The sequence below is a fragment of the Oryctolagus cuniculus genome, chromosome 8 (genome assembly GCF_051225735.1).
Source record: "Oryctolagus cuniculus isolate XC-2025 breed Fujian yellow rabbit chromosome 8, ASM5122573v1, whole genome shotgun sequence".
Classification (NCBI taxonomy): domain Eukaryota; kingdom Metazoa; phylum Chordata; class Mammalia; order Lagomorpha; family Leporidae; genus Oryctolagus; species Oryctolagus cuniculus.
Genome location: NC_142874.1, coordinates 36,740,199 through 36,767,038, shown reverse-complemented (window position 1 = coordinate 36,767,038; position 26,840 = coordinate 36,740,199). Strand labels below are relative to the sequence as shown.

Here is a 26,840-nt window from a genome sequence, read left to right as displayed (position 1 = left end):
TGCCTAAGGGTGTGAGCTCATTAATTACCATGCAAATTAATGGGGAAAAAATCTAATGCTCACTTTTCTTCCTTACAGAGCATTAATACCATTCCAATTGGTCATTAGGGAGTAAAATCACACGTGCACATGAGCACATGCATGCATACATGCACACACACACGCACACACACACACTCACACACACACAGTCTGGGCTGCAATGTTTCTTTATAACAAAGTGGCCTCAGGAAATTATTAATGAGGGGTTAGGAGGTTACACAACAGCTCAGCCCAGAAGAATGTCTGTGCGAAGAGAGAACGACCTATTCAGAAGGGAGGAGTGCTGTGTGGGGAACACTGGCAGTAAGAGAAGGAATTCCTTCCTGGCCGAGACATTTTCTATACCGTGCGGGGCCAAGGCAAAATGAGTCACAACGCTTCCCATTTCCCCACTCTGGACGGCTAGAATGCCTATGACGCTCTATGGGAAGCAAGGGTGGCACAGGGGAGAAACAGATCTGCTTCTCTGGGCCCCGTCCCCACTCGCTGTGTGAGCACCTTGTGAGATGATGCAGGGTCAGGCCTGGCAGGAGCCATGAAGAACTGGATGGCACATTATTTCTAACATCCAGCTTTGCCTCGAGGAGCAGAAGTGAGGATACCAGAAAACAAAAGGAGCTTTACTCAGGATACACAAGCAGCAGCAGGCCCGGCCAGCACCAGCATCGCTGGCAGCCTTTTCCTCTGCTATGTATGCCATTGGAGAACACGAATGCTTTAAAGAGCCTTGTGAAGGGTCCAGAACGGAGCCCCCTAAAATACACCAAGTTGCCATTAGGATTATTTTGAGTTGAAGCATCTGACAATCAACACATGTAGGAAAAGCTGTTCTTTACTAACCTGCCTGAGAGTAAAGCATAAATTTCCCTTTGTGATAGGGGCATAATTTATCCCTTTTCCCCTGTACCAAGAAACGGAAAACAACCCTCATCACCAGAGATGGAGGTGTGGCACCAAGATGGGTCTGTATAGACAGACGTTACTAAAATGTCCCTTAACAGACATGGGCTTCCCCCATATCCTTCCTGGTCATTTTCTCAAAATTTATTGGCCCTAGAATCCCACACTACCTTTCCTTTGCCACGTCACTTCTCCACAATGCATCACCCTTTGTTAGAATGGTATATAAAATCCTGAGTTTAACTACTTCACTTCCTTTCTATGACGCCCCTGTATGTGTAAAATTTAAAATATTAATAAAATGTGTATGCCTTTTCTCCTATTAATCTGTTTTTATTAATTTGCCAGCCCTATGTACTCAACCTAAGAAGTTAAATTTTATTTTCTTGCCTACAGTCTAATAAGCATTTTGAAAAGTGTTCAATTATAAGAAATCCATTTATACTCATGAATACATAGATCTCCAAAATGTTTATAATTGTTGAACCACTAAATGACTATAAATTTATGAAATAGAAAATGAAGACAAGAATTGGCAAAAATTCACTATTAAGATGCCAAATGACTGGATCACTGGATATGGATCTGCCCTGGAGTCAAAAGACACCCAGGTTCACTCTTCCCAGCTTCCAAGATGACCACCACTGCTGAGGGGACAGCCAAGTAGGGTCAGCAACACTGCCGGCAGAACTGTAAATTTCCTCTTAGAGATGCCACCTGCCTTTACATGGCCAGCTCCCCTCCCAGGCCAGCTGGGTAAAGGAAGTCAACAGGGTGCCTTCCCAAGGAGGTTCACAGTTCCCTTAGGATGTACCCTATGTGAAGAGACAGATGGGTCTGGGCCTCACAATTTACAAGGCCTTAAAGCCCACCAGATTATCATCAGGCCCCTTCTGTCACTTTCTATTTGCCTCAATAAGAAAACTTAGTCGTGGCTTAAATAGCACCTTTCTTAAGTCCTCTAGTAATGACCCTGTCCTTTGTTCTAGACCCTGTCTGGCCCACTGGGCCTCATTCCTTTGTAATCATAGCCTCTACTCTAACATCACTGGCTCTACTCCTGACCTGTGTGTACTGATGGTCCTCTCCCCCAATTAATGTTGTATGATTGTTCAGAATTTCTCTACAGACAAACCCCTTTACCAGCAAAAGATGAGTGGCTTTTCTCCCGGTCTTGGCTTGGATCAGCTTTAAACCACGTCCATTAAACTGTCCTCACAAGGGTCCAGAGACCCCCCTCATTTCCTCTGTTCTATGAAATCCTCTCATTACCTGGTTAATGCCACTCCTAGGATCACTGGTTGCTATTCTCACTCTGTCTTTTATACTACCGTGTCTGTTTAACTGTTTACAGCAGGTGATAATGGAACAAACCAAGGCCTTCAGCAATCTGGCAGCCAACCAAATGCTGCTACTGGGATATACCCAGCTCCACAGCCAGGACAGCGGCTTGAGACATAGCCCCATGCCAGCAAAGAGTACCCTGTCACCCCATGTCGGCAGGAAGTAGCTCTAAAGACAGATCATCGTCCTTCTACCCCTCCTGGATTTTTGGGACTAACGTAATCCCATACAACTCCTGCTTTGTAAAAAACAAAAGGAGGGAATGTTAGTAAAATGGCTTAGTTTTACCTATGATGCGATATACACCCTGACACTATCCTAGGCTATAGCCCCCGTCGCCATTGCTGGAAGCCAGGTGGCCACCCGGCCCACCCCCATCCTGATGGGATTTGCTGTTCCTGCTTCCCTGCCTGCCCTCTGGCAAAGTTTTAAAAGGACCTGTTCCAGAACAGGTGGCTCTGTCTCTCTCTTCCTCTCCGTCTCTTGATCTCTGTCTCTCTCTCTTACACTCTCCTCCCTCTTTTCCTTCTTTGCCCCTTCCCTCGTCTGTCGGGTTTCCCCCAATAAACTCTCTCCCTTAAAAAAAAAAGATGCCAACTAATATGACATTGTAACTAATAAAATGAGCAGTTCACATTTTTTTAGCTTTAGAAATTCACATATTATGGCCAACGCCACGGCTCACTAGGCTAATCCTCTGCCTTGCGGCGCCGGCACACCGGGTTCTAGTCCCGGTCGGGGCGCTGGATTCTGTCCCTGTTGCCCCTCTTCCAGGCCAGCTCTCTGCTGTGGCCAGGGAGTGCAGTGGAGGATGGCCCAAGTGCTTGGGTCCTGCACCTCATGGGAGACCAGGAGGAAGCACCTGGCTCCTGGCTTCGGATCAGTGCAGTGCACTGGCTGTAGTGGCCATTTGGGGGGTGAACCGACGGAAGGAAGATCTTTCTCTTTGTCCCTCTCTCTCTCACTGTCTAACTCTGCCTGTCGAAAATTAATTAATTAATTAATTAATTCACATATTAGTTCTTTGAAATTCTGGGTGCTTATCAAGCCCTAATCTAAGCACTACGGAAACAATGCTTTATATTTCAAACAGGGAGGAAGGAAAGTTTCCATTTCCTTTACACCTACCTGTACTCATATTTTATCTCTTGAAGGAGAAGTTTCTAACACTTCTTCATTCATTACACAAATAACATTTGAGTACCTACTGCCTGACAGACAAGGCTCTAGGCAGGAAATTCAGGATAATGAAGATAAAGTAATGAAAAGGGAAAAATAAACAACCTCTAACAACAGCAGAAATCTAAGCCTTCTAGATCTTATAGGCCAGTGACTTCACATAAGATTCTCTTTCCAGAAAGTAAAAACAACATAGGTTATTGCTAAATGTATTAAATTAGATTTCACTGTGAAGTTTCATTCCCGGTATAATCAATATAAGCAAATGTATGGAGAGAATGCACAACAGAAACGCTCTGTGTTGACAAGGCTGATGGTGAAATTGCCAGCATCAATTTTTTGTTTTCTATTAGCAGGACTAGTGCTGTGGCACAATGGGTTAAGGCGCCATCTGCAGCACCAGCATCCCACATGGGCACCAGTTAAAGTCCCGGCTGTTCCACTTCTGATCCAGCTCCCTGCTGATGTGCCTGGGAAAGCACTGGAGGATGGCCCAAGTGCTTGCGCCTCTTCAACCATGTGGGAGACCGAAGCTCCTGGCTCCTGGCTCCTGGCTTCAGCCTTGTTCAGATCTGGTCATTGTAACCATTTGAGGAGTGAACCAGTGGATGGAAGCTCTCCTCTCTCTCATGCTAACTCTGATCTTCAAAGAAATAAATAAATCTTTTTAAAAAATCACTATTAGCCATGCAGACTGTGATTAACAGATGGTAACATTTTCAATGCTTTGTTTCTTACTGAAAAATCTATGGAAAGGGCATTTTTCCACTACAAGACTGACAGAGGGGGCAGAAGTTTCATCAAGTTTCCTGAGTGGTTATGAGGACTGTCAGTAAAATGGCGCAGTCTTACCTCTGGTGCCATCTATGCCCCGGATGCCATCTTAGGCCCTGGCTCCTGTCATTGCACAGTAGGCTTAGGTCTTAAGCCCCATGGCCCAACCACTGGTGTCAGCTCCACCCCCTCCCTAATGGGATTCACTGCTCCTTCTTCTCTGCCCACCCCCTGGGCACAGCTTTTTAACAGGAGCTGTTCCTGAATGTGTGCTCTCTCTCTTATGCTCTCTTTCTCCCTCTTACTCTCTCGCCCTTTCCCCCAGGCCCAAAGGGCTTCCCCCACCTGACAATAAACCATTCCCCTTACCCGGATGTTCCATGTTGTCTTGTGGTGGCCTTACAGGGACTAGGCAAGGAGTGAGGGACTCAAGCCTTGCGCATCCCCCAATTCTCTCACCTTGCAAGCTGATTCAACATGGCTGAAGCCTGGGCTCACCCACTCCTCACCCTGCAGCTAAGACACACTTTCCATCAGGCACCAGACTCCACGAACACTCCCTGGGCCTCACGTGAGCTGCAGCCCCACCTTAAACCCTGCATCCTTTGGATCTTCAATCAGGCCCTGCCCCAGGCACTACCCTTACCCTACACAAAGGACTGCCCCTGCCAGGGTGGGGGAACTTCTCCCTCATGAGGTTGCCATGATCGTATCAGGGTGTGTACTCTCCCATTGCCCTTCAAAACATTCTGCTCTTCTCTCTTCTATGTCTCCCAGTTGTATTCTTCTAATAGGGAAGACAAGAAGAGGAACTAAGTCTACCTCAGGGTCTCTCTGAGCCTAACCAGGGCTTTCAACTCCACAACATAATTAGGGAGTCCCATTCCCCACAACAATTTCATGCTCAAGGTCACAATATTAAACTATCAACCACAATTCAAGTGGAATTTGGTGATGAAAAGAAGGCACCCCTTCTGTGCTGAGCCAGTGTTGGTTTGTTGATACAATTCCAGCCAGAAAACAAAACAAAACAAAAGGCATTCTTACTTTAGCCAAAAATCTGAACCTGGAAATCCGTACTCCATCTGCTTGGAAAGAGTAAAATCCTTGTTTTCTACTCAAGATTCACAGAACAAGTGGTCAAATTAAATTTTTCCTATGCCCACAACACACACTCAATGTAAAAACTCAGTGCAATTCAAGCATAAATTTTGGAGTAAAGGAATTGCCAGTGAAGTGCCTAACTAGAGAAAAAAAAAATTCTTCCCCCAAGAATATTCTTTTGCTTCAAGCTTCCTTTCCCTAAATTAGCACAACCACAAGCACTGGTTATATTATCCTAATAGCAGAGTAACCTGTTTTAATATGTATACTGAAATAACAAATGTTGAGTTTTTAGCATAAGACAATATATTTAGGCAAAGAGTTAAGTCTGCTAAATTTTAAAATCAAATAGGGAAAGTGTTTTTTAGAGCTCTTGCTAAATATGTGATTCTACCAATATCCTCTTTGCATTTCGACAAACAGAGGAATCTTGAAACAGTCAACAACAAAGAATTTTAAGTCACAAAATAATGATGGTCTTAGACTAAATTACGGTTTAGCCATCACACACGGACATGTGATACTGCCAAATTCCTTAGGAAACACAGTAACTTAATTGTTGTCATTAAAACACTGAGGTATCCATCAGTATTTATGTCCCGATAGAAAATCAAATCAAAATCTTTAAGGACATTTTAATCTTGAAGGACATTTTAACGACAGTGAATGTTTTGGTACTGACTGAATTACTGACAGCCTTGAAACTAAATCTATTTCAGACAGGAACAAGTCTTTCACCTAGTATATCTGTACAATGCCCATAGTCACGCACAAAAGTTGGAAATCAAATTCGGCAGCTAGAATAGCATGTAAATAGTGCAGGCTAATTCTTCACAATGCCTAAGACACTTCCTACCCGCTAAGATTCTGAACACTAACCATGCAATAAATTGATCAGATACTGGACTGCAAAAGCCAGTGTTCTTGCTCAGCTCTCTAATAATGACCAAGGACATTTCCTTGGGATTGTTTAATAATCTGCACAGGAATTAAACACCCAGAGTCATGTGTACAGTATTTCTCTTTAGCACCAAAGTTAGACATGAAAAGATCCGTGAAAAAAAAATCTGTGATCTTTTTCTAATTCTCAGGCATAAAACATTAATTATTCTGAAAAGGATGGTACAGGAAGGCTTATTTTCTCTTCTATCTGCGTCTGAGACAATTATTTACCAAGAAAATATGCTGAATTCTATCTTTTTTACATGACGATGCCTAATAAAGTGTATGATGTGCCAGCAAAAACCTTAAGCACAATGGTTAAATTACTAAACCCCAAAAATAAAATAACTCCTTAAGTATCTTGGATTCCATCACTCAAGTGAAAGGATTTACATAGTCAAGCTTCATTTACTCACAAGGAAGCTACTCTTGAAAAACTTCTTTCATCCTGTAAATGAGAAAGCCTCCTACTTTGCAGGAAACATCGCCACATTCAGCCAGCAATTGTTCTTAGAAACCTTCACTTGACACTGAGTTATGTGATCATCTCTCCTAAAGTCAAATCCAACATTCAACCTAAAGACACCCAGCAATCTGGTTAAAGTCCAGATCTTTTCTAGACTGGAGTCAACTAATACAGGAATCTGGGAAAGATCAAGGGTTTTAAAAAAGGCCCATTTAGAATTCATTCACATCCAAATGTTATACGCGCCAACACATGTAACAGGCTATTTTCTACGAAACGTGTACTGCTGTATGTTTTGTATTATTTCTCACTTACATTGCTAGACAGTTTATAATAGTGTTATTATAACAAATTATTAGATGTCTTTGTCTTGTAAAAGCAGAGAAAAAAGATGTACTCCAAAAAATGCTTCTGAATTTTTATTGTTCCTAAAATTTTTCCAGATGGTAATACTTTAAAAAGACATAAAATATGTCTCACCAAATATATGTGTGTCTGGTTTTCTCCACAGCGGTGAAGTCCAGGTTCTCGAAGAGCATGAGTAAGATGCAAGGTATGAAAGACTGAAGATTACCCACCTTTAGATACAAGTGGTAGCCCATGTTCACTATCACTAATCAATATATTAACTTGCCCAGCTCAACAACTGAGAAAATCAGAATGCAAATGCCTGAATATGTTACATATAGAAGCAGAAAGCCAGTCTTCATGCAGGCTAAATGGCACTCCTTCTAATTCTGACTGAATTTTAAAACGAATATAAGTGAAGATAGTTCACCATCTCTAATGGACAGAAAGAAAATGAATGTGAAAATAGTCAAGTCTCTATGCATCCTAAATATTTGTATTGCCTTAGGTTTACTGATAAACATGGGGACAAACCTGTGCTTTCCAGGTACCAAACTTAGGTAAACAGTAGAGAGTACGGTTTTAATATGGTTGTGACACCATAAATACTGGCATACTGAACATGTGCTTATTGCCATGAATTCTGAACTCCCTCTCCAGGGTTTGCTTCTGTTTCGTACACATGCCAGAACTAAGGACTATTTGCCCATAATTTCACAGGATCAGAGCTGAGAAAATTAACTTTATTTCCAAGCAAAAAAAAAATAGCCTTTCAGTGACTTTTTGAAAAAAATTACTTTTTCAAGACTCTTGCCTTCCAATGATAAATGGGAGTTGTCAATCTCAAAGCTGCAAAGCACACACATACAAAAGCAAAGAAAAACAAGCTAAAAATAAGAAAGTACATGAGCTATATCTTATGTTACCTGGAAAAAAGAGAGGCTGGAATCACGAAAACCAAAAATAAGTTAAAGTTATTGAAAATAGACTTTTGATAATCATATTCTTCTTTGTCTTGATTGCAATAAAACTTTATCTGAAAGTTCCCTGTTTGAAAATAATTTTCCTGGAAATGATAGATTTTTTTTCTGCTGAGGAAATAACATTCTAAGCAGTCATCATTATAATTTTGCCAACCAGGAGCTTTGCACATCAATTTTACTCAATCTAAGCAGAAAGAACAAGGCCTTCAAGTGAATTCTCTTTTAGTTCCTCAAAATGAAGCCAGACATTAGTTGCATCCTAGTTGTGAAATAAGGCATGTGACCGGTTTAGAGCCGCTCAATGACAATTTATGACACCAGATGCCTACATGACCACAGAACAGGCTGTGTTGGGTCTAAGCTGTTTTCACTTCACTTAAAAGAGCTACCATCCAGTAGAGTGCTACTGTTAAGATTATTCAACATTTTCTTCTCTGACCTTTGGAAGTCATGGGAGACGATCATTAGAACCCAAGGAAGAGACTGGTACAGTCTGCATATTCTCAGAGTTTGCAGAAGGCAGCCATTCCAGACTGAGAGAAGCAGGGAAGGTTTTACAGAGGGGGTACCATCAGGCTGGGCCTTAAACCCATGTGGGCTCTGCACATGCAGAATGAAGGACAAAGAGGGACTCCCCTCTATACCACACACAGGCACTAACTGCGCCATTTTCTCATGGTTGCGGATGACTTCAAATTGCTGGCCCTGCCTCTAGCTACTCTGTGCTGCACAATCCTCCTGATACAGCCCTTCTCTACCAAAAGCAAAAAACAAGCAAAAAACAAGATTGTATATTTGTAATTTGTTAAGAAAGACTTTCCATGTTCTCATCATAGAAAAGCAACACATACACAAAATATAACTAAGCAGTTGGAATGACTGTAGAAGGCTCTATACATTACCCACCCACCAAAATCCTTCCATGAGACAACATCTAACATGCTCCTTGTATGTCACACAGAGACTTTCATAACTGATTAATATTTTTTCAATATTATCCCCTCTCCCCCAAAAAAGTTGGCTTTTGATTAGACATGTATGCTCTCTCACAAGTTTATGCCTTCTCTTCCTTTTCTGGTGAATTCTTTATCTTTTGAATGCCAGATCACGTGGAAGCCTCATGAGAACCCTTTTAGGTAGAATGTCCTTGTGTGTCTCACAAATCACAGTGATCATGAATGAAAGGAATACAAATAACCACATTGTGTTTACCTGCTTTCAGGATGTGACGTGGTCACTGAACAAAAGGGCTCTGGGTGTTTACTGGACTGAGATGACTTCTTAGGCAAAGGAGTTCTGCAGGGCAGAAGGCATGGAAGCAGAAAAGCACAGATCCCTGCGGTGAGCAGAGGTCAGCTTTGTGTGATCTTCACTAGAAAGGCTGAGCAGGCTGGAGATCACCAAAGCAGACTCTTGTCATTCCAAGTTTGGTGCTAAGTTCAGCAGCATCACCTGGAAGTCTGCTGAAATGCAAACCCTGGGTCTCCACCCCAGCCCTCGGAAAGCAGAATCAGAATGGTAATGAGATCCCCAGGCCATTTTTATGTATAATTTGTGAGTATAATTACAGATTAAGAATCCCCCATGCAAGCCTGACTGGAGTAGACACAACCAGACTCTATGGCAGGAGGATTATCCAGCACTAATGCCCTATAAATGACCAGCTAGGGGTGAGAGGGCATGGGAAAAGCCTGGAGCTTAGAAAAAAGAATAAAGACACTCCTGCCATAGTGTAGGCCTGAGGTAGCCAGCACCTGACTTCAGATGGTGGCAGTGAGAAGGCAGAAATTACAAATATAAATACAATTATTTTGCCTAAACATAGAAATAGTACTATTCATCTACTGGATTCATCACGACCCTCTGTGTGTGATGATTTACTGTGCTCTACATTTCCAATGTTTGTGAAGAAATGATATTTAAGCAGAACAAAATCTACTAGCTTTAATTTGCATTCTTAGACATGGAGAGCTAAAAGCAAGCCAAATCTGAGAACCAGGACATACTCTAAATACCCAAATAATTGGATGCTAGAATGGAACTAAGGCACCAACAAGGTAGGTACCAGGACATCAAAGTGAGAGTCAGACAGATGTCTTCCATATGCACATTTTTAGTTGGAGAATTAATTTAGGGCAAAATGCACTGTCAGGAATCAAATAACCACACATATTTCATTTATTTGAAAGAAATTCAGAGATAGAGACACCCACAGGCAGACAGGGAGAAAGCTTCCATTTACAGCTTCACTACCCGAATGTTGCAATGGCTGTAGCTGGGCCAGGCAAAAGCCAGGAACCAAGAACCCAGTCCAGACCTCCCGTAATGTTGGAAGGAACCCAAGTACTTGAGCCATCACTGTTGCCTTGCAGGGCACTCATCAGAAGGAAGCGAGAGCTGGTGATCTAACTCAGGTACTCCAAATTGGGATGCTTCCATGCCTTAACCGCTAGGCCGAATGTCCACCCACCATGCAGATTTTCAAGGGAAATGGCCAGCAGCCATTCTACGAATGCTGAATCCCTGAGATACATCAGGGATTCTAGCCCCTCTTAGCCTTCCCTTGTGACCACTGCAGGCTCCAGTCAGCAGGCATCAGCAGAAGTGAAGAGATCCAAGGCTGTCACAGTTACAACTGGAATTATTCCACAGGCCTGGATATTCTTGTTTCTGAACTGCAAGGGTCTTTATATTAGAGGTCGCTCCTGAACTGTCCATCACCTGAAAGTAAGCTGAAAAGTCAGGGTCTTGCAGGAATATTCATCCCAGTGCAGGGAAGGATTGCTCCATTCAGTGAAATTCAGGAGCAACAAAAACCAAATTTGGGTCATGATCAAGCCCCAAGGGGTCAAGGTTGTTCAACAGACCAATCCCATGTGCATGGTTCCAGTGATTACTGGCACATAAAGTGGGTTTCTCCATGATAGGAACACACATAATCCCTGTTCTACAAATGTTTAATGCAGACAGCACTCTTTAGAGAGTGTGGAATATGCATACTGACTTATGTCCTCTTGATCAAACAACTGCTAAAAATTGCACCCACGCCAATACATGTCTACATGGCATTAATAGCAGTTAAAACAACAACAACAACAAGACACCTTTGCAGTGCCTGAACACACACTAGCTTACACACAGGGATCCAAGCCAGGATCTGGTGGCTTGCCCTATCTTTCACAGTTTCTGGAGACATAATTGTAAGGGAATTATAAGGACATCACAGACAGAAAGGTAAAGTAAGTGTCACTCAAGTGGTCACTTTAATTTGAATTTCCATGGCCTCTTTTTTGTAATCTCTAAAGCCTCCTTATAGGTTACCAGTACTGCTAACTCAGATTCAGACGTATATTTTTTAACATACATTGTTCCTGTGTCACTCTCCAGTGGATAACTACTGTTTCCTACGACATTTGATGGAAACTTCTGCCACTGCATTCAGAAGTCTTTTTTGTCTATCAACCTCACTCTTCCTTTTATCTACATATTCCAAACTTAGTATTCTCTGATGCTCCTAAGTACACTAGCCAAACAGAAACACGTGCTTTTTTTTTAAATCTTGTCTGTCATATCAGTTGTACCTCTCCTCTGTCACTGGGCTGCACTAAAACATCATCACAGGGTCCATCCCCCTTTGCTGCAAGGGAACCCCCACAAAGTTACCCCTGCACCTCCTTGCATGTCCTCACTTTGTCACAAATCATCTCAAGGCTCACTTCCTCCGACATTTAATTCCTACTACTCTACGAGGTATGCTCAGTTCCTACTCCAATTACTTACGCGTCACTTAGTGTTCCATGGTGGTTTCACCTGTGTCCCAAGAACAGCCAGGCAAGAAGCACACGGGCCAGGAGATTTCTATTTGCTACACATAATCAATGTCTTCCTACCCTCTGGTTCTCTCCCAAACCCCAGAAACAAGCAAAATAAAAATACAAACAAACATGATTTCCCTCTTCCTTTTCCTTCCAATCTGGACCCACTTTTCATTAGCCCCTTTCCTCTTAAAACCCCCATGTCTTACTTCCTCACTTTTCTCAACAACCATTCTTCCACGTCTCTCATTACACTGAAGTTTTGATTTCTTCCACAGTGAACAGTCACAGGCTGTTCACTGGTCCTCATCTGCAACCCCCGTGGTATGTTACAGAGTGGGCTAATTTCCCTGACTGCTCCCTCTCTTTACCATGGCAGTCTCACCTAAGCAGGTACCTGAAGGCTTTTTGTTTTCTAAGATTTATTTATTTGAAAGTCAGAGTGACATTGAAAGAAAAGGAGAAACAGAGAGGGACAGAAAGAGAGAGAGAGAGAGAGAGAGAGAGAGAGAGAGAGAGAGAGAGAGAGGTCTTCCATCCAATTGTTCACTCTCCAATTAGCCGCAATGGCCGAAGCTGGGCCAATCCGAAGCCAGGAGCCAGGAGCTTATTCTGGGTTTCCCGTGTGGGTGCAGGGGCGGAAAGGCTTGGGCCATCTTCTACCACTTTCCCGGGCCATAGCAGAGAGCTGGATCGGAAGTGGAGCAGCCGGGACTAGAACCAGCGCCCATATGAGATGCCGGCACCACAGGTGGTGGCTTTACCCACTATGCCACAGAGCAGACCCCCTGAAGGCTTTTGTTATTGCTGTGTCCCCCTTGTTTCCTTCACTGACTCCTCTTCCTGGGATTTCCTTTCCCTTCTGAATTTATTCTTCACCTGTCAAAAATCTTCATTCCCTCTCTATGTTCCCTACACCGTCAGGAACCAGATTTAATTCGTAATTTTGCTGCCTGTGTAGCAGGAAGAATCACTTTCCTATTTACCCAAAGCTAAATCCTACAGCAAAGGCATTCCCTCTGTGCCGATTTCCAATGACCATCCCACTGAATCTATTTCTGAGATCACCATCAAAACAAGTCTAGACTGCATGAGTCTCCCATATTTCCCTACTCCACCTAATTACTCACCACGGTCCAATCTCCCAAAACCCCAGCCTGCAGTTGGATCCTGCATGTACAGGTGAAGCTCATCTCCCTAAGCCCCTTTGTTCAAAATACACTTCTCACAGGCAGGTGTTTGGGACAGTGGTTAAGACACCACTTTGAACATCCATCCTCTTTCAAGACTCCAGTCTCCTGCAAATGCACACCCTGGGAGACAGCAAGTGATGGCTCAAATGTGCAGGTCCCCGCTACCCATGTGGGAGACCCAGGTTAACTTCAGCCTTGGCCGTTTTATTTGGGGAGTGAACGAGCAGACAGGAGGCCTCAGCAGTCTCTCTCTCTCGCTCGCTCGCTCCCTTTCTGCTGCATTTCAAGTTAAAAAATGAAAAAAAAAATTATAAACAAAATATATCTTCTCCAGTTACTTTTCTTTGGCTTCCAAAAGGCTTCCCTGTGAATAATCTTACCTTTCTTTGCCCACCAAACATACCATCACTTTTTGTTTTGGATTATACAATAATACACACCTGAACGTACTATCTCCTCCTCGACAGGACACTTCCTGAAGACAGCAACTGGGTCTAATTTGCCGTGGCATCCTGCACAGTACCTCACAGTTCTAGGCTAGTGCTCTACCATGACAGGCATACTTAGACAGTAAGCAACTATACAAAATAGGTGAGCGGGTACCCAAGGCACAAAGACATGGATTGTTGAATTCAAGATCAGAAAGAATCCAATTTAATGGCAGATCTTAGGTTTCTTCACAGACTTAGATCCATTTAGCTGTAAGTTACTCATTTTAAAAAGGAAACAGCAAGTCACACATGACACAGAAACCATAATATCCACCATTGTCCCTTGTTTTTTAGGCCTGTGGAGCTGGAGCAGTTATTTCCGCGGCCGAACTTCCAGCAGTAACATTTAGAAGTTGCCAGTACAGTGTAATGCCATCCGTTTTTAAAACTCAGAAAGGCTCATTGATTTTTACTAAGAGTTTCTTGCACAATCACTTCCTTTAAGGCCCAATAAGCCAACCATGATGGAGAGAAGTTACAGAACGAACAAATGTTATGGTATCAACCCAGAAATGGTTTAGCTTCCTTTGCTCACTTCAATTTCCAGATTTACTTCCAACTTCCAAAGGCCTTAGTCATCACCACTAATGGGCAGCACCACAGTTTTGTATTCGTACCCACCCAACTCCCTGTCAGCTGAAGGTTTTGGCACAACCTTTGCACCCAATTTCAGGAAAGGTAAATCAACATCCTAATGCAATAAAGTGGCTCTCCTAAAATCAAGACAACCTGGGATAGGTCTTATTACCTACTTCTCAAGTAATACAAATTAATGTCACACTAAGTTGGTTATAACAGTGGTTTTATGACAAGACTGGCAGAATTACAGTAACAGTAAATCATAAAACTTGGATTCCTACTGTACATAATTGTAGTTATGAGTCTACTCCTCTAAGCCAGAACAATTACTTTACAATTAGTTTGGACATGTTTGAGCCCAGAAGGAAAACTTCCATTTCAATCATCTTATTTTCCTTGAACAGAACCCAGTACTACCCAAAATCAGGTCAATTCAACTTTGCACATGTGAGTTTCTCGCAATTTTCCGAAGTTGAACAGATTTCTACATGGAAGTGCTCAGAATTTTAGGTATGCCTTCAAATGGCCATGCAGAATAGAAATAATGGATTTCCATGCATCAGACAAATAAACAAATGCAAATAAGCGCATACCCCCTTGCTCAAGGTAGAACATGGTCACGATCCTATAAAACATCCTACACCCCCCTAATTTTGGACTGCAAATCCATCACTTAAACATCTAGTAAATGACCCAATTTGTTTACATGGCCCTGTAGCTTTTTATGGCCTTTCCATAAAGAAGTTATTACATCCATTCCCTTTATTTTGTTTAAGAGTGTTTGAATGAGCCCCAGAACCACAAACTAGTTAAACAAGCCTCGCTTAGATGGACGTGGTCTCATATAATTCACCACTACCGGGGAAATTTTCAGAACAATGTTTGTAGTTTGGAAACACTACACATTCCCACACACCAAAAGTATTTCCTGTGCTTTATGTAGTTTTAAATGTTCAGCAGATATATTTAATAAGTCCTATTTCTCCATTTTTCCAAGTAAAAGTGTGGCATTTGCACTTCTTCCAGAAGATTTGCACCTCTGAGTGCTTTGCTATGGTAGCTTGGCCATTCAGCAATGACTGCAAAGGAAGATTGCAAGGGAAATGTGAAATCCAGACTCCCTAATTGATTTCCTAGGATGTAAATGTTAGCTCTAAAAGGAAACCCTTTTAAATCAGTTAGCTTAATGGGGTGCCCAACTGATGCCTATTAAAAGTTATCGGTACAGATTAAAGATAAATTTTCCACCATAAGGAAAACATTCTTTTTAATAAGCATAGCAAAGATGTAATCCTAATTTTACATTCTTAATTGCGGATTTCAACATCAAACCTGCTAATATTCTCAAGAAAACAGAGATGGAAACCAGTTTTTAAAGGGTCAGCATTTATAAATTAGCTATCTAGGATCATCTCTCAATATCCTGGCCAGATCTGGAATTCCTTGCTATTTTGAGATTGCTGCTTTTTCCAGAACAAAACAGCAACATGGTTTTGACAACAATGACACAAGGCAGAGATAGAGTGGAACCCACCCTATAGTGATCTATCATACACATATACATACATATACATATATACATACATATCATATACATACACACACACACGCAACTGCTTTTGAAACTACCAAAGTTTAGTGTGCTCTATGGGCTGGTTTCTTGTATGAGAGAGACGATCCATTTTTCTGGAGACTTTCAGCTACGGTTTGCTTTTGTCTATAAACAGACAAAACAGTCTACCAGAAAGCATACCTGTGGAGACACTGCTGCTTACTAAATAGGGCGCATCCTCTCATACCTCCGATCACCTACTTCATCAGAATATTTCCAGCAGAGATCTACTCTTTGCAACCCCCATGCCTGGCTACCAACGCATAGCCCTGTGCTCTCCTTGCCAGCAGGACCGAACCTTTCCTCGTGTTTTTTTGCAGTGTTTCCAAGTCCAAAAATCTAAAGAAATCCACCTGATTTTTTTCTGTCCTTTGAATGGTTAATCCAATGGCAAATCACACTACAGTAAGAAATCCAATGGCAGATCACACTGTAGTAAGAAAGCCTCTTTAATATGTTTCCATAGCGCAATTGAAAACACTGAGAGTTACTGTGTTTTCATATGTTCTCAAACAATCTGCTCCTACCTGTCATCGTGTCTCAGGTTTAAAGTACAATAAATCAGAAATTAACCCTGTGGATTCTCCCGTTTTCCCAAACTCAGTGAGCATCTCCAATAAGGGAGCTGCATTTTTTCCCTCTTATTTGTTCACATCTACTTGGATTTTCAACAAATGCTCCTTCTTAGCACACTGTAAACATCGCCTGCTGCCATATGAAGAAGAAATAATACAGCTTTAATGACTTCCATTTTGCATTTCTAATCATCTTAGACTATGAATATGGGTGGCAATATGGGAAACAAGCTGTAATTTATTCCCCAGTCAGAAAAAAAGATGAATAACATGACTGTGTAAAAGACAGATGTCCTTATAAGTGCTCAGCACAAATGACTGCCAGCAACAACACGAGATAAGCACCACGCAAGTCCAACTTCTGTTGTTAATGGTTTCTGAACTCCGTAGTAACTCCTAAGGCAGGTGCCATGGCCAGCTGGGCATATTTATATACAGAAGCATATCTCTATCTTGCAAACACTGAAATGCTTAAAATAGTATCCACTCATGAACAAGGATTTCCTAGAATGCACACAGCACAGCTTCAAAAAAAACTGGCATGGCATCAAAACAGCACATGTACAAGGAGAACTGTCATTTCAAACCCTAAAAAAACTGTGAAGTATGTCTAGCATCACATACAAGGGCCCAGAGTGAAGCTCACCTAGGCAGGATGCAGTCCTTCACAGGAATTAATATTCCACTGATGTGAAACCCATGCTGTCCCCAAGTGCTCAGGCTGGTTTTTCTGCTTGCAAGGTAACAGCTTCATTACACTAACTCTGTGGGCTGGGAGCTGCTGCTTTTATCACCATCTCCTTCCTGATCCCTCACCCAGCCCCATTCTGCATGCCATCCATTTTGTGAATGAAGTGTGAAAATAGCTCTTTGTTTACATAAAGAAGGCAACGTGGAATGGTGTGGACACAGCCATAGCTTATGTGAATGGAACTGAGGCTGTGCAGCCTGCCCTACTGACTCCCCAATGCCTAATGACTGAAGGAAAATTGCAGCAAGAAGCAGTTAACCACACTCACACACACACACACACACACACACTCACACCCCAAAGCTGCACTCTGCAACTGTGGGTCTGCTTAGGAAGACAACTGAAAATGAATCTTGGGGCTGAGTCTTAAACATGAAGGTGTGCACACTGCACACAGCATCAGGGAGTCTGAACACTAAGTCCAGGACACCTTTCCACTCTTCTGCCTCTGCTCCCACTCTGCCCCTGCATGCGTCTCGCCCTCACTCTCCTGTGCCTCCATTCTTTGTTCAACCTGCCCCCCCCCCCCCCGCCTAGAGTGCTTTTCTCTCTTCCCCAGTCTCATTCTCTGTGGGAACTGTTCTCCGTGAGCTTCCTTTCTGGACAGAATCAACTGTTGAGAAGACCAAGAGAGGAATTTGGAAGGGAATGAAGGCCCTCTGTGTTCCCACTGCCCTTGGAGCACAAAGCCCACACCCAGAGAGGTAAGGGAAGGGAGTGCCATCCTTCAAGGGCACAGCGCCGCAAGTGCAGGTATCACATCCTTCCCTGTGTGCACCCAGCACCTCGGGCAGAGCTTAGCAAAGAGCAGATGCTCATAAATATCTGCTGAATGCAAACAATGTTCCAATAAAACCTTAGACCATTTAACTTCCAGAGGAGGAGGCACGTGGCTCCGAGTCCTGGCTGGGAGTCAGACCAAAGTCCAAACATTCACCAGCTGTGGGACCTTAGCGAAGCTACTCAGCCAGGGAAGCCTCCGTGCTGGTCCTAATACCTCACAGGGAGCTTCAAAGATAAACTGTATACTGTCTGCAAACACTGAGCACAAACGTGGACCTAACAGGCACTCTCGGAGAGACAGTAAGCATGGCGAACCAACGAACTAGAGGCTCATTTAGAGCTCCTTGGACCCACCTGAGAGCCCCCAACGGAAGTATCTAAACATTGTTGCTTTTACGTCCTTTTTGGTGCTCTTACTGCTTTATCCCTACCCAGCCGACCCAGCAGCGATGCAAATCTCTATCTTGATGGCACTCACCATCAGTGGGCCTTGTGCTGGCCAGGGAAGTTCTCTTCCTTCAAGGAACCAGACTGCTACTTCAGCCTTGGTACCTCACACCCAGCAACAACCCAGGACACACTGCAATCGACTGGCCCATGACTCAACTATTCTCTGAAGCAGACAAAAGCCAGTACACAGAAGTGTCCCTTTGGAAATCAAAGAGGAATTAAGGACAACGCCAAGAAAGAAATGCTAGTGACACTTTGGTTTAGAAACAAGGCAATGTCCAGGAAGGAGGCCACTCCATCACAGGAGACCAGTGAGAGCTGCTTGCAGCTGGCACATGGGGTCCAGTGTGAAGTCTGATGGCAGAAAACTGGTTAATCCATAACATATTGTAGCCAGATTATCTGCTCTACTCAGTTAACTATGAGATTGCTCCCCTTACTGCTGCTGTAAATAACATTCCAGAGGCAACAGATTCCCACTTCACAAGCAGCCAAGCTCACAACCTCCAAACATAATTAAGAAATGCCTGTATAAAAAGTGTCTGAAGTTTGAAAGCAGAATTCCATATACCTAACTGGTTCTCCTCTCTCACATGTAAGGAAAGGTGTAGCACTACGCATGCAGAGGAATATCTTGACAAAGTCACTTTCCTCCCAGCAGGCTAGATCTGATCAGTGAGGACAGGCTCTAGGAATCCTTCTCCAGCTCTCCCATTCCAAGCACACACCTGCTGATCAGCCTGTGCAAGGTACCACGGATCACAGGCAAACGCTGGGCAGCACCCAGACTGTGGAGGCTAGTCATCCATTCGCCATTCACCATTAGCAAGAGTCGTTGGTCCACGTCCTGCAACAAGCCTCATTTTTGGAAAGTGCAGGCATAAAGGTGGGCACAGCAGATTAGCCAGCACCAGTTCTAGGACACCTGCCCATTTGCTTGATGCATGCTTACTTGATAACACAGGATATTTACTGAGATTATAAAGTAATACTATGACTGGCAGATCCCATGAAAACCAATACACACATAAGTTTATATTGAAAAAAAAAAAAAGTCACTCAGTATGGAAACTGCAAGACCAAAAGACATCTTCAAAGACAGCCGCTAGAGCAAGTGACCAGCACCATCTTCCTCTGATTAGGCTCTCCATCCAGACTTTCACCAGATATCTAATGGGCACATATGGCATGCCGAACCGGTTCTGGGAGCTGAAACTCCTACAAGTCAGACAAGGCGCATGCTCTCAAGGGACATAGATTCTACTGCTGGGAGGGTGAGAGGGAGGGAGGGAGGGAGGCAACCAGTAGGCAATAAAGTAATTAATTGCTAAACAACAGGAATATCACAGAGCAGTGAGTACTATGCAGTTAATTAACTTTGATGAGACAGTGAGGGGCAGCTACTCTAGACAGATAGAGAGGTCAAAAAAAGTCCTCTCTGAGAAGGTGATGCATTCAACCTTCATGCCAGCGGGGAGCCACCCAGGCGAAAGCAATTGGCCAGAGTCGGCCAGAGAGGTGGGAAAAACCAGTTGCAGGTTGCAGTCTCCTGCCTGTGTGCCACGCCAGTGTTCCCCAGGTCTCCTCTGAGGCCCAACCCTTGAAGGGTTAAAACCAAAAACGCTGCAAAAAGAGCTGAAAAGAAGCCACACTCTTGCATTATTCCAAGTCTTTCAAGTCATGGGTCAAGTCTGAGCTACCGAGAGGGAGAAAGAGAAAAGATAGGAATTTTAATGCCAATATGAACTACGTTGTCCACAGCTCCAAGTGTCAACAGGGGTAACAATCAGTACAGCAGGAACCCTGTTGGAGCAACATGGAGACACCTGGGTTGCAGAAGCGTCCCAGATGCTTTGAGCAGAGCCAGGCATCGCAGCTCCTGGGTCAGCAGATGGTCGATCCATTTGTCCTGGTGGAGTGGTACTGGCTCCTTCCCGAATCAAAGCAAATACTTCAATATTTTAACAATCAGTTAAATCAGTAGTCAGTACTGGTGCATACCAACTGAAAATCAACCACGAGACAAGACATGCCCTTAGGAGACAGGAAAGGGAAATTCAGGGAAAAAAATCACAGTTGGAAGCAGACGTGGAGAAAAAAAATATAACATACAGACTGTTTAATATATGAGTCATTCAGAGACTATGCAGCATTATACAAAGATATTCTGGCTATGCACATGGAGTCTTCAAAAAGTTCATGGAAAGTGTGTATTGGGCAAAAAACTACATATGGATTTCGAAATTTTTCGCACCAAAATAAACTTGTCTTTTAACTCATTTTCTATAAACATTTTGAAGTACACCCACCATATAAAACAATCAGAAATGTTTAATTGGAGTTGAAGGGACTTTGATTATGACTTCTACAACAGAAACCTGTGGGAAAATTTCAGCAGTCTTGGAAACTTTTTCTTGGTGTGGACATTAGGAATGTCTTGATTCACTATTATTAAATCATTTAACACCTTATATTATCATTAGAATTCCATTTCTATAAGAGATGTGAAAGTCTGTAGATAAAATCTTAGCACTTCAAAGACAGAGATAACATGAAGTGGAAGCAAATATAAAGAAGATATATAAGAAATAATTTTCAGAAAGTATTAATTAAAAAAAAAAAGACAAAACCAAAACTCAGGTGACAGAGTCTGGGACAGCTCGACCAGATGGCACCATGGTGGAAAGTTAAGTGAGGAGTCCTTGTGTCAATTTACAACTAATTCACAAACGATAAACTAGTCCCTGATGTTTCCCATACAGACCTTTATACTTTCTAAACACCTTTTAGAGCCCAGTATAAAGCACCTCAGATTAATTATAAAAGATAATGGTAAGGGAGAAAAAGTTGCCATATAATACAATGGGGGCTCTTCAATCACTGTCCAAAATTAAAAACTCATCACTGCAAAGTGATATTTCACTTATTCAACTTCCTCAACTATCCAGACAGAGCACAGATGGAAGAGGAAGTGTAAGACACAAAGAAAACCCTCTAAAACAACACAAATAAATGTCACAAAGGTCAGGCACTGGAACTTACAGACTGACTGACAGGAAAGTCCCTTTGGTCCTCAGAGTCCACGCACTGTCGGGCACTCCTCTAAGAGTGGGCTTAGCTGGTTTTTAGTAGGGGTTTGAAGTTGTCACGCAAAAAGGAGAGGGTTGGACATGGTTTGTTAAATTCAGGTACATTAGGAACAGTAGGAAGGAAGCCGGGACCAAAAAAAAAGAGCCAGAAAATTCATAAACACAAAAAGCCATTATTAGAGGCTAAAGTGCCCAAGTACACTGACCCACATCTGGTGCACAAAGGCACAAATACAAATAACCAATGATCACACCACTCTCCCTAACCAGTGGAGGCACAGTCAGTCCGAATCTAAACTTTAAAAAGAGGAGAGAAGTGACAAGTGCATTTCAGGTGCATGGGTAAATTGAAAGCACTCCCAGTGATGCAAGGTGGAAGAAACAATACTCCATCAGCAACTCTGTAACTGCCATCTACTCCGGCTCTATGCAATAGGTAACATAAGCTTTGTTTTCTTTCTTAATAATTATAGGATTCCTTCTGTTGTAACTCAGAAGCACCCTCCTGCAACGTGATTAGCGCGTGGTAAACATTCTTATGTAAAACCAGGGTGCACTGACATTAGGGGTTTTTCCTATGGTCACACAGGAAGTTTTCAGGCCAAAAACGTTCCAAGCAAGTCAGTGTTATCTTCAATCTCTTTCCAAGTTAATTCTGGAAATGTTTAATAGGTGAGACTTCAGTGGTGAGAATTAAGGTTAAGAATGAAGTACGCAAAAGCAACTCACAATACTGGATAAATAATAAGGCTAAATTCGGCTATTGTTACAGAAAAATGGCAAGAATGGCGATGCTATAGTGGATCACAAAACTGTACCTAGCAACAGGTAAAGGACACTGAAGCTCATTCTGTATCTTCTCTCCCTGTGTTCCAGACTAAATCCATGAATGTACCACTGGCCATGGCAAGGCCATAGCAATCAATTTCCATTTGTAACACCTCTCGGGACACTAAGCTAATATTGAAACAAGAAACAGCAAGTCTGCAGGCCTGACCGAGTAAACTCTGGTGGAGGCTGGGAAACCCTCAAGAAGAGGAGTATCATGGGCCAGGGGTCTTAAAAGCAGGCTCCTCTCAGCACAACAGACACGTGGCCACGTCATGTTTAGTACTTAGAAGAGCTTTCACAAAACGAGCCATCTTCTAGCGAATCCCTCGGGAAAGATTCGTCCTTAGAGAACTGCATAAATGTCAAAACTGACGGAGCAACATGGCAATCAAATCAACCATAACATAATATGAGGGCCAAACATACCCATATAAGGGAATGGAAATTGTGAAGGTCAAAAAAAGAAGTAGCAGTAGTAGCATTTCCAGCAAACTACTGGGAACGACCACAGTCACATTCCATGAGGATCTTCAGCACCCACCTGTTATCCTCAAATCTTGAACCTTGAAGAAACATTGCAATCAACCTGAGCATGTGCAGAAAAATAGCTCTATGTTGCCCCCTAGTGCTGGTCAGTCCCACTGCTCCTTAGGCTACAAACTACAAGGTGAGTGGTTCCTCTACTTCTAGCTACTTCCTGCTGCCAACCCTCCCAAGAGCTAAACATAGCCCAATCCTCTCTCTGCCCACAGATTAGGAAACACCAGGCTATTTTTAGCACCATGCATCTTAGGAATGGAAATGGCCCAGCCTCAGATGGCAAGAGAATGTGTGTGGCCTGGCTTAATGAACTCACCTCTACTGAGGGTGTGAACTTACTGAGTAAAGTGGCCAATGGTTGCACGTGGCCTGAAAGCTCTGGGGCCCATTACAAAGCAAGGCTAGCACGTGGGTCACAAAAGAGAGCCACAAGGAAGGGACAAAGAGACAGGCTGCCACAGAGAGATGCCACAAGGCAGTAGGAGAAATGGTAGGGGACAATAAAAAAAAAAAGGAAAAAAATTATAGAAGCTAGGAATATTGTGCATTATGGTCATTCTAGACAGGCTTGTCTAGCAAGAAGGCATATTTTGAACTGGACGTTTATTTTATAAGAGTTAGAACAAAGGTTGGTCTGATGTGTTTCCTGCCTGGGTACAGCTGGTGCTTGGCTCCTTTGATCACTTTCCCCCAGTGCTCTGCAGCTCCTGTGATTAGAGATGGATCCTGGGCTGCCCTTTGATCAGCAGCTCAAGGGGCCTGCAGGTGCCATGTGCCATCACATTAGCAAGTTGCAAGAAGCAGCCACATTAATATTGACTGATAAAAGTGATGCCATGTCTCGCTGCCGGAGCAACAAACACAAACAATGTCTGTAAACTCCCAGGAACCCTTCTTTTATCTCTTTTCCTACCCTAGTACTTTCTGTGCTGCTTTTATGAAGAGCACTCTCTGGAACTTTGAAATAGCCCCACCATGGGAAGGAAACAGGACCGAGAGGTACAGCACACCCCCTTTTGAGGTTCCAGGTACACCCCTTCTGTTTATTTCTCCTGGTTAGTGCCGTGACAGCCTCCCCGCATTCTGAACAGATGACACACAAAGCAGAAAAACATGCACATTTCTTTTCAAATAACAGTAAGAGCCACCACTTGTAAACAGGGTGTTTAATATTCCAGTTTTAGACAGCCTACATTAACATTGTGGTTTCATGTGCAGTATAAAATTTCTATTTACAAAGTCTACTCAAAAATGACTTCATAATGGCAGATCAAGAGAAAAAGAGTTTAGAAATTGAATGATGTAAATCATATGGGGTTCAGAGGCTAAGCAAATTACACACCCTGGAGCTGCCCCGGCGGTATGAAAGGAGCCTTTCTCCAGCTCCGTGCAATCCCAGCCCAAGGGAACTTGCATCTGAGAGTTTTCTAAACATTTCAGGTACACTTGAAAGCTGAAAGTAATTCTCATTTCCTATGCAGGATTAAGTCGTTTCCAGCACACACAAAATAGCAGTCATTCACTTACACATACAAAAACACACCACCAGAAAGGTAAGACTTCAGAGTACAAAGGCAAGGCACGTTAAAAAAGAGAGAGAGAGAGAAGAAAAGAAAGAAAAAAAGAAAAAGAGAGAAAGAAAAACTTGGGAGCGCAACAGAAGTACTTTTTTAAATCTGCCCTAAAAGGTGCGCATCAAGGTCTCTCGACTGCCGTACCTCCTACCTACTTACTGATTCATTGATGCCTTTCCATCTAAGCCCCCCTCGCACCTCCCACAGCCCCCAAAACCTTGAGTCAAGTCCAACGGGCCAAGACTCATTCATTTCAACTTCGTTTTTAAAGGCAGCTCTCGATCTCGTGCCGTGAGCCGGAGCCGCCACGCGCGTTCCGCCACCGCTCCCGGAAAGGCCCCCTCTCCGGGGCTGCAGGGGCACGCACGCTGCCCCCGCTGCAGCTGGGTGGCAGCCCCAGAAAAGTTGCCAAGCACACGTTAACCCACCTCCCGCGAGCCCGCGCCAAGGGCCGGCCGCGCGAGGCGAGAGGGCACCCTGGCGGGCTGGGGTCCCTCTCGCGCCCGCGCGCGGTGCCCACGTAACGCACACGGCGAGCGCAGGCAAGGCGCACGGTGGGGGGGCCCCGACTCACCGTTCTGCTCCTTGTTGCTGGAGAACTGGAATTTACTACTGAGGTTGGACTCAGCCTGAGTCCCGGGTCTCTGGCCGGCCAGGGCAGATGTCAGCAGGAAAAGCCCGAAGAGGAGCATTTGGCTGAGTGGGGCGAGCGCTCACGCACGGCGGGCACAGGGCAAGCAGCGACTCCCGAGTCTCTCTCACCGCCGCCAGGGGAAGGCTGCACTGGGGTGGAAGCGCCGCGCCTGCTCTGGCAGCAGAGAATCGCAGGGTAGTTTCCACATAATCCCATCCAAAACTTTTTCCTAGAGCCCTCTTCTGTGTCTCCAGTTTTTTGAAAAGGATCAAAGCAAAACCTGGACCTGAACCAGTTTCCCAAGGTTTAAACAAATCCTGAGCTGTGCCGAAGTGGTGGGGGTGGGGGTGAAGGCGAGGGAGGAAAGAGGGGGGTGGGGACGCGGGGGAGCCGGGGGAGCGGCGAGGAGTCACCAGCGAGTCGCTGGGAGCACCTGTCAGTGCGGGGGCCGCGACGCAGGCGACCCCTCCGGGCTCGTGCGGAGCCGGCCTCCCAGCCAAGTCCGCGGCCAGCAGTTTCGGATCGATAACAAAGCTGCCGATCGATGCGGCGCCGCGGGCGCCCCTCTCCCCCGCCCCACCCCCACCCCCGGCGGGGGGAGGGGGAAGACTCCAGGCGAGGGCGCCGCGGCGGGTCCCCACGCGCGCCGCGGCGCCGGAGCGGGGCTGGGGGCTCGGGGTCGAGGCCGCCCCGGGCGCAGGCGGAGGGGAGGCCGCGGGGGGCTCCCGCTCCGCGCGCGGGCGCGCCGCCTGCGCCGGGTCCCGACCGCCGCAGCACGAATCCCGGCACCTGGCTTGAGTGTTTTTTTTTCCAAAGTTCACCTTGTCCGGGCGCGTCCCCGGCTCCTCGAAGCCCTGGGAGGGCGGCTCGGCCGCTCGGGGTCACCGCGGGGGGCTGCGCTCGCTCGCCGCCCCCTCCCCCTACGCCTCGGGCTCGGCGCTAAGCTCGGGGCGCGGCGGGCGCGGCGTCTCCGCACGGCGTGGAGAGGAAAGGCCCGGGCGGCCGGGAGGCTCCGGCTTGTCCCCTCCCCTTCGCTGCCTTCCCCCAGCCGGGCGGCGGGCGGGAGGTGGGGGCCGTGGGCCCGGCGCGGGCGGCGCGAGGCCGAGCCGCTCTCCCGCGGGCGGCCGTGGGGGGCGGGCGCGGGGCGGCAGCCTGCGGGGGGCGCAGCCCGGACCGCGTCCCCCAGCGCCGGCGCGGGCCTCCAGCTGGCGGTCCGACAGGTGCTGGCACGGCCCGGCCCAGGCCGGCGCTAGGGGACCCGGAAGGACCCCCGCTGGGGAATGCCGCAAGGACGCCCCTAACCCCAGAGCAGAAGCAAGACCAGGACCAGGATTGGGGCGAGAACTTCCTGCAACTCGCATTCCACCCCTACTGCCTGGAGCCGCGACGGGTCCTGGTTCATTTCCGAGGGGATCCCCTCTCCCAGAGGGCTTGGCCAGAGTCTCCGCTCTGAAGCCACAAGGGAGATTGAGGTCAAAGACTTCCCTGCAACCTAACAGGTCCCTGAAGCAAGATGAAGACAGTCAAAATGATCGCATGCAGTCAACAAATAGTACCACCGTGCTCACTGTGTGCCCGCTGTGCCACGCACTGCTGCAGGAGCTGGCGCGGTAGCAGCCACAACAGGCAAAAATCCCTGCGCCTGGGAAGCGGGCATGCTGGTCGGACAGCCTTGGATTATGGCCAAGAGGATGTCTAGAACCACCCAGGCCTCAGTGTTTGTCATTCCTAAAATGCAGCCTCTCAGAAAACTAGGCTGTCAGGAACCCCTGGCGGTAGAATTGTTTACCTCTCCAACAAGAGGGGTTAGCACCTAGGTCCGCCTGTTGCACGTGTCCCAG

The 26,840-nt window shown here is 45.1% G+C and overlaps 1 protein-coding gene across 5 annotated transcripts in view; it reads right to left on the bottom strand.

Moving 5' to 3' along the window:
• PDGFC (platelet derived growth factor C) overlaps positions 1 to 25,958 on the bottom strand; it is a 209,893-nt gene extending 183,935 nt beyond the window's left edge. For 2 of the 5 annotated variants that reach the window (XM_089302282.1, XM_089302286.1), the window contains exons 1-2: positions 25,821 to 25,958; positions 24,940 to 25,173 (exon numbers count right to left, since the gene is read on the bottom strand). In XM_089302282.1, the coding sequence (XP_089158408.1) occupies positions 24,940 to 25,057 (118 nt within the window). In that variant the 5' untranslated portion in view covers positions 25,058 to 25,173; positions 25,821 to 25,958. Of the gene's footprint in view, positions 1 to 24,939; positions 25,334 to 25,820 lie in introns of those variants that run through there. The other 3 variants (XM_089302283.1, XM_089302285.1, XM_002716942.6) reach the window with 3 other exon arrangements.
• Positions 25,959 to 26,840: the final 882 nt, after the last annotated feature.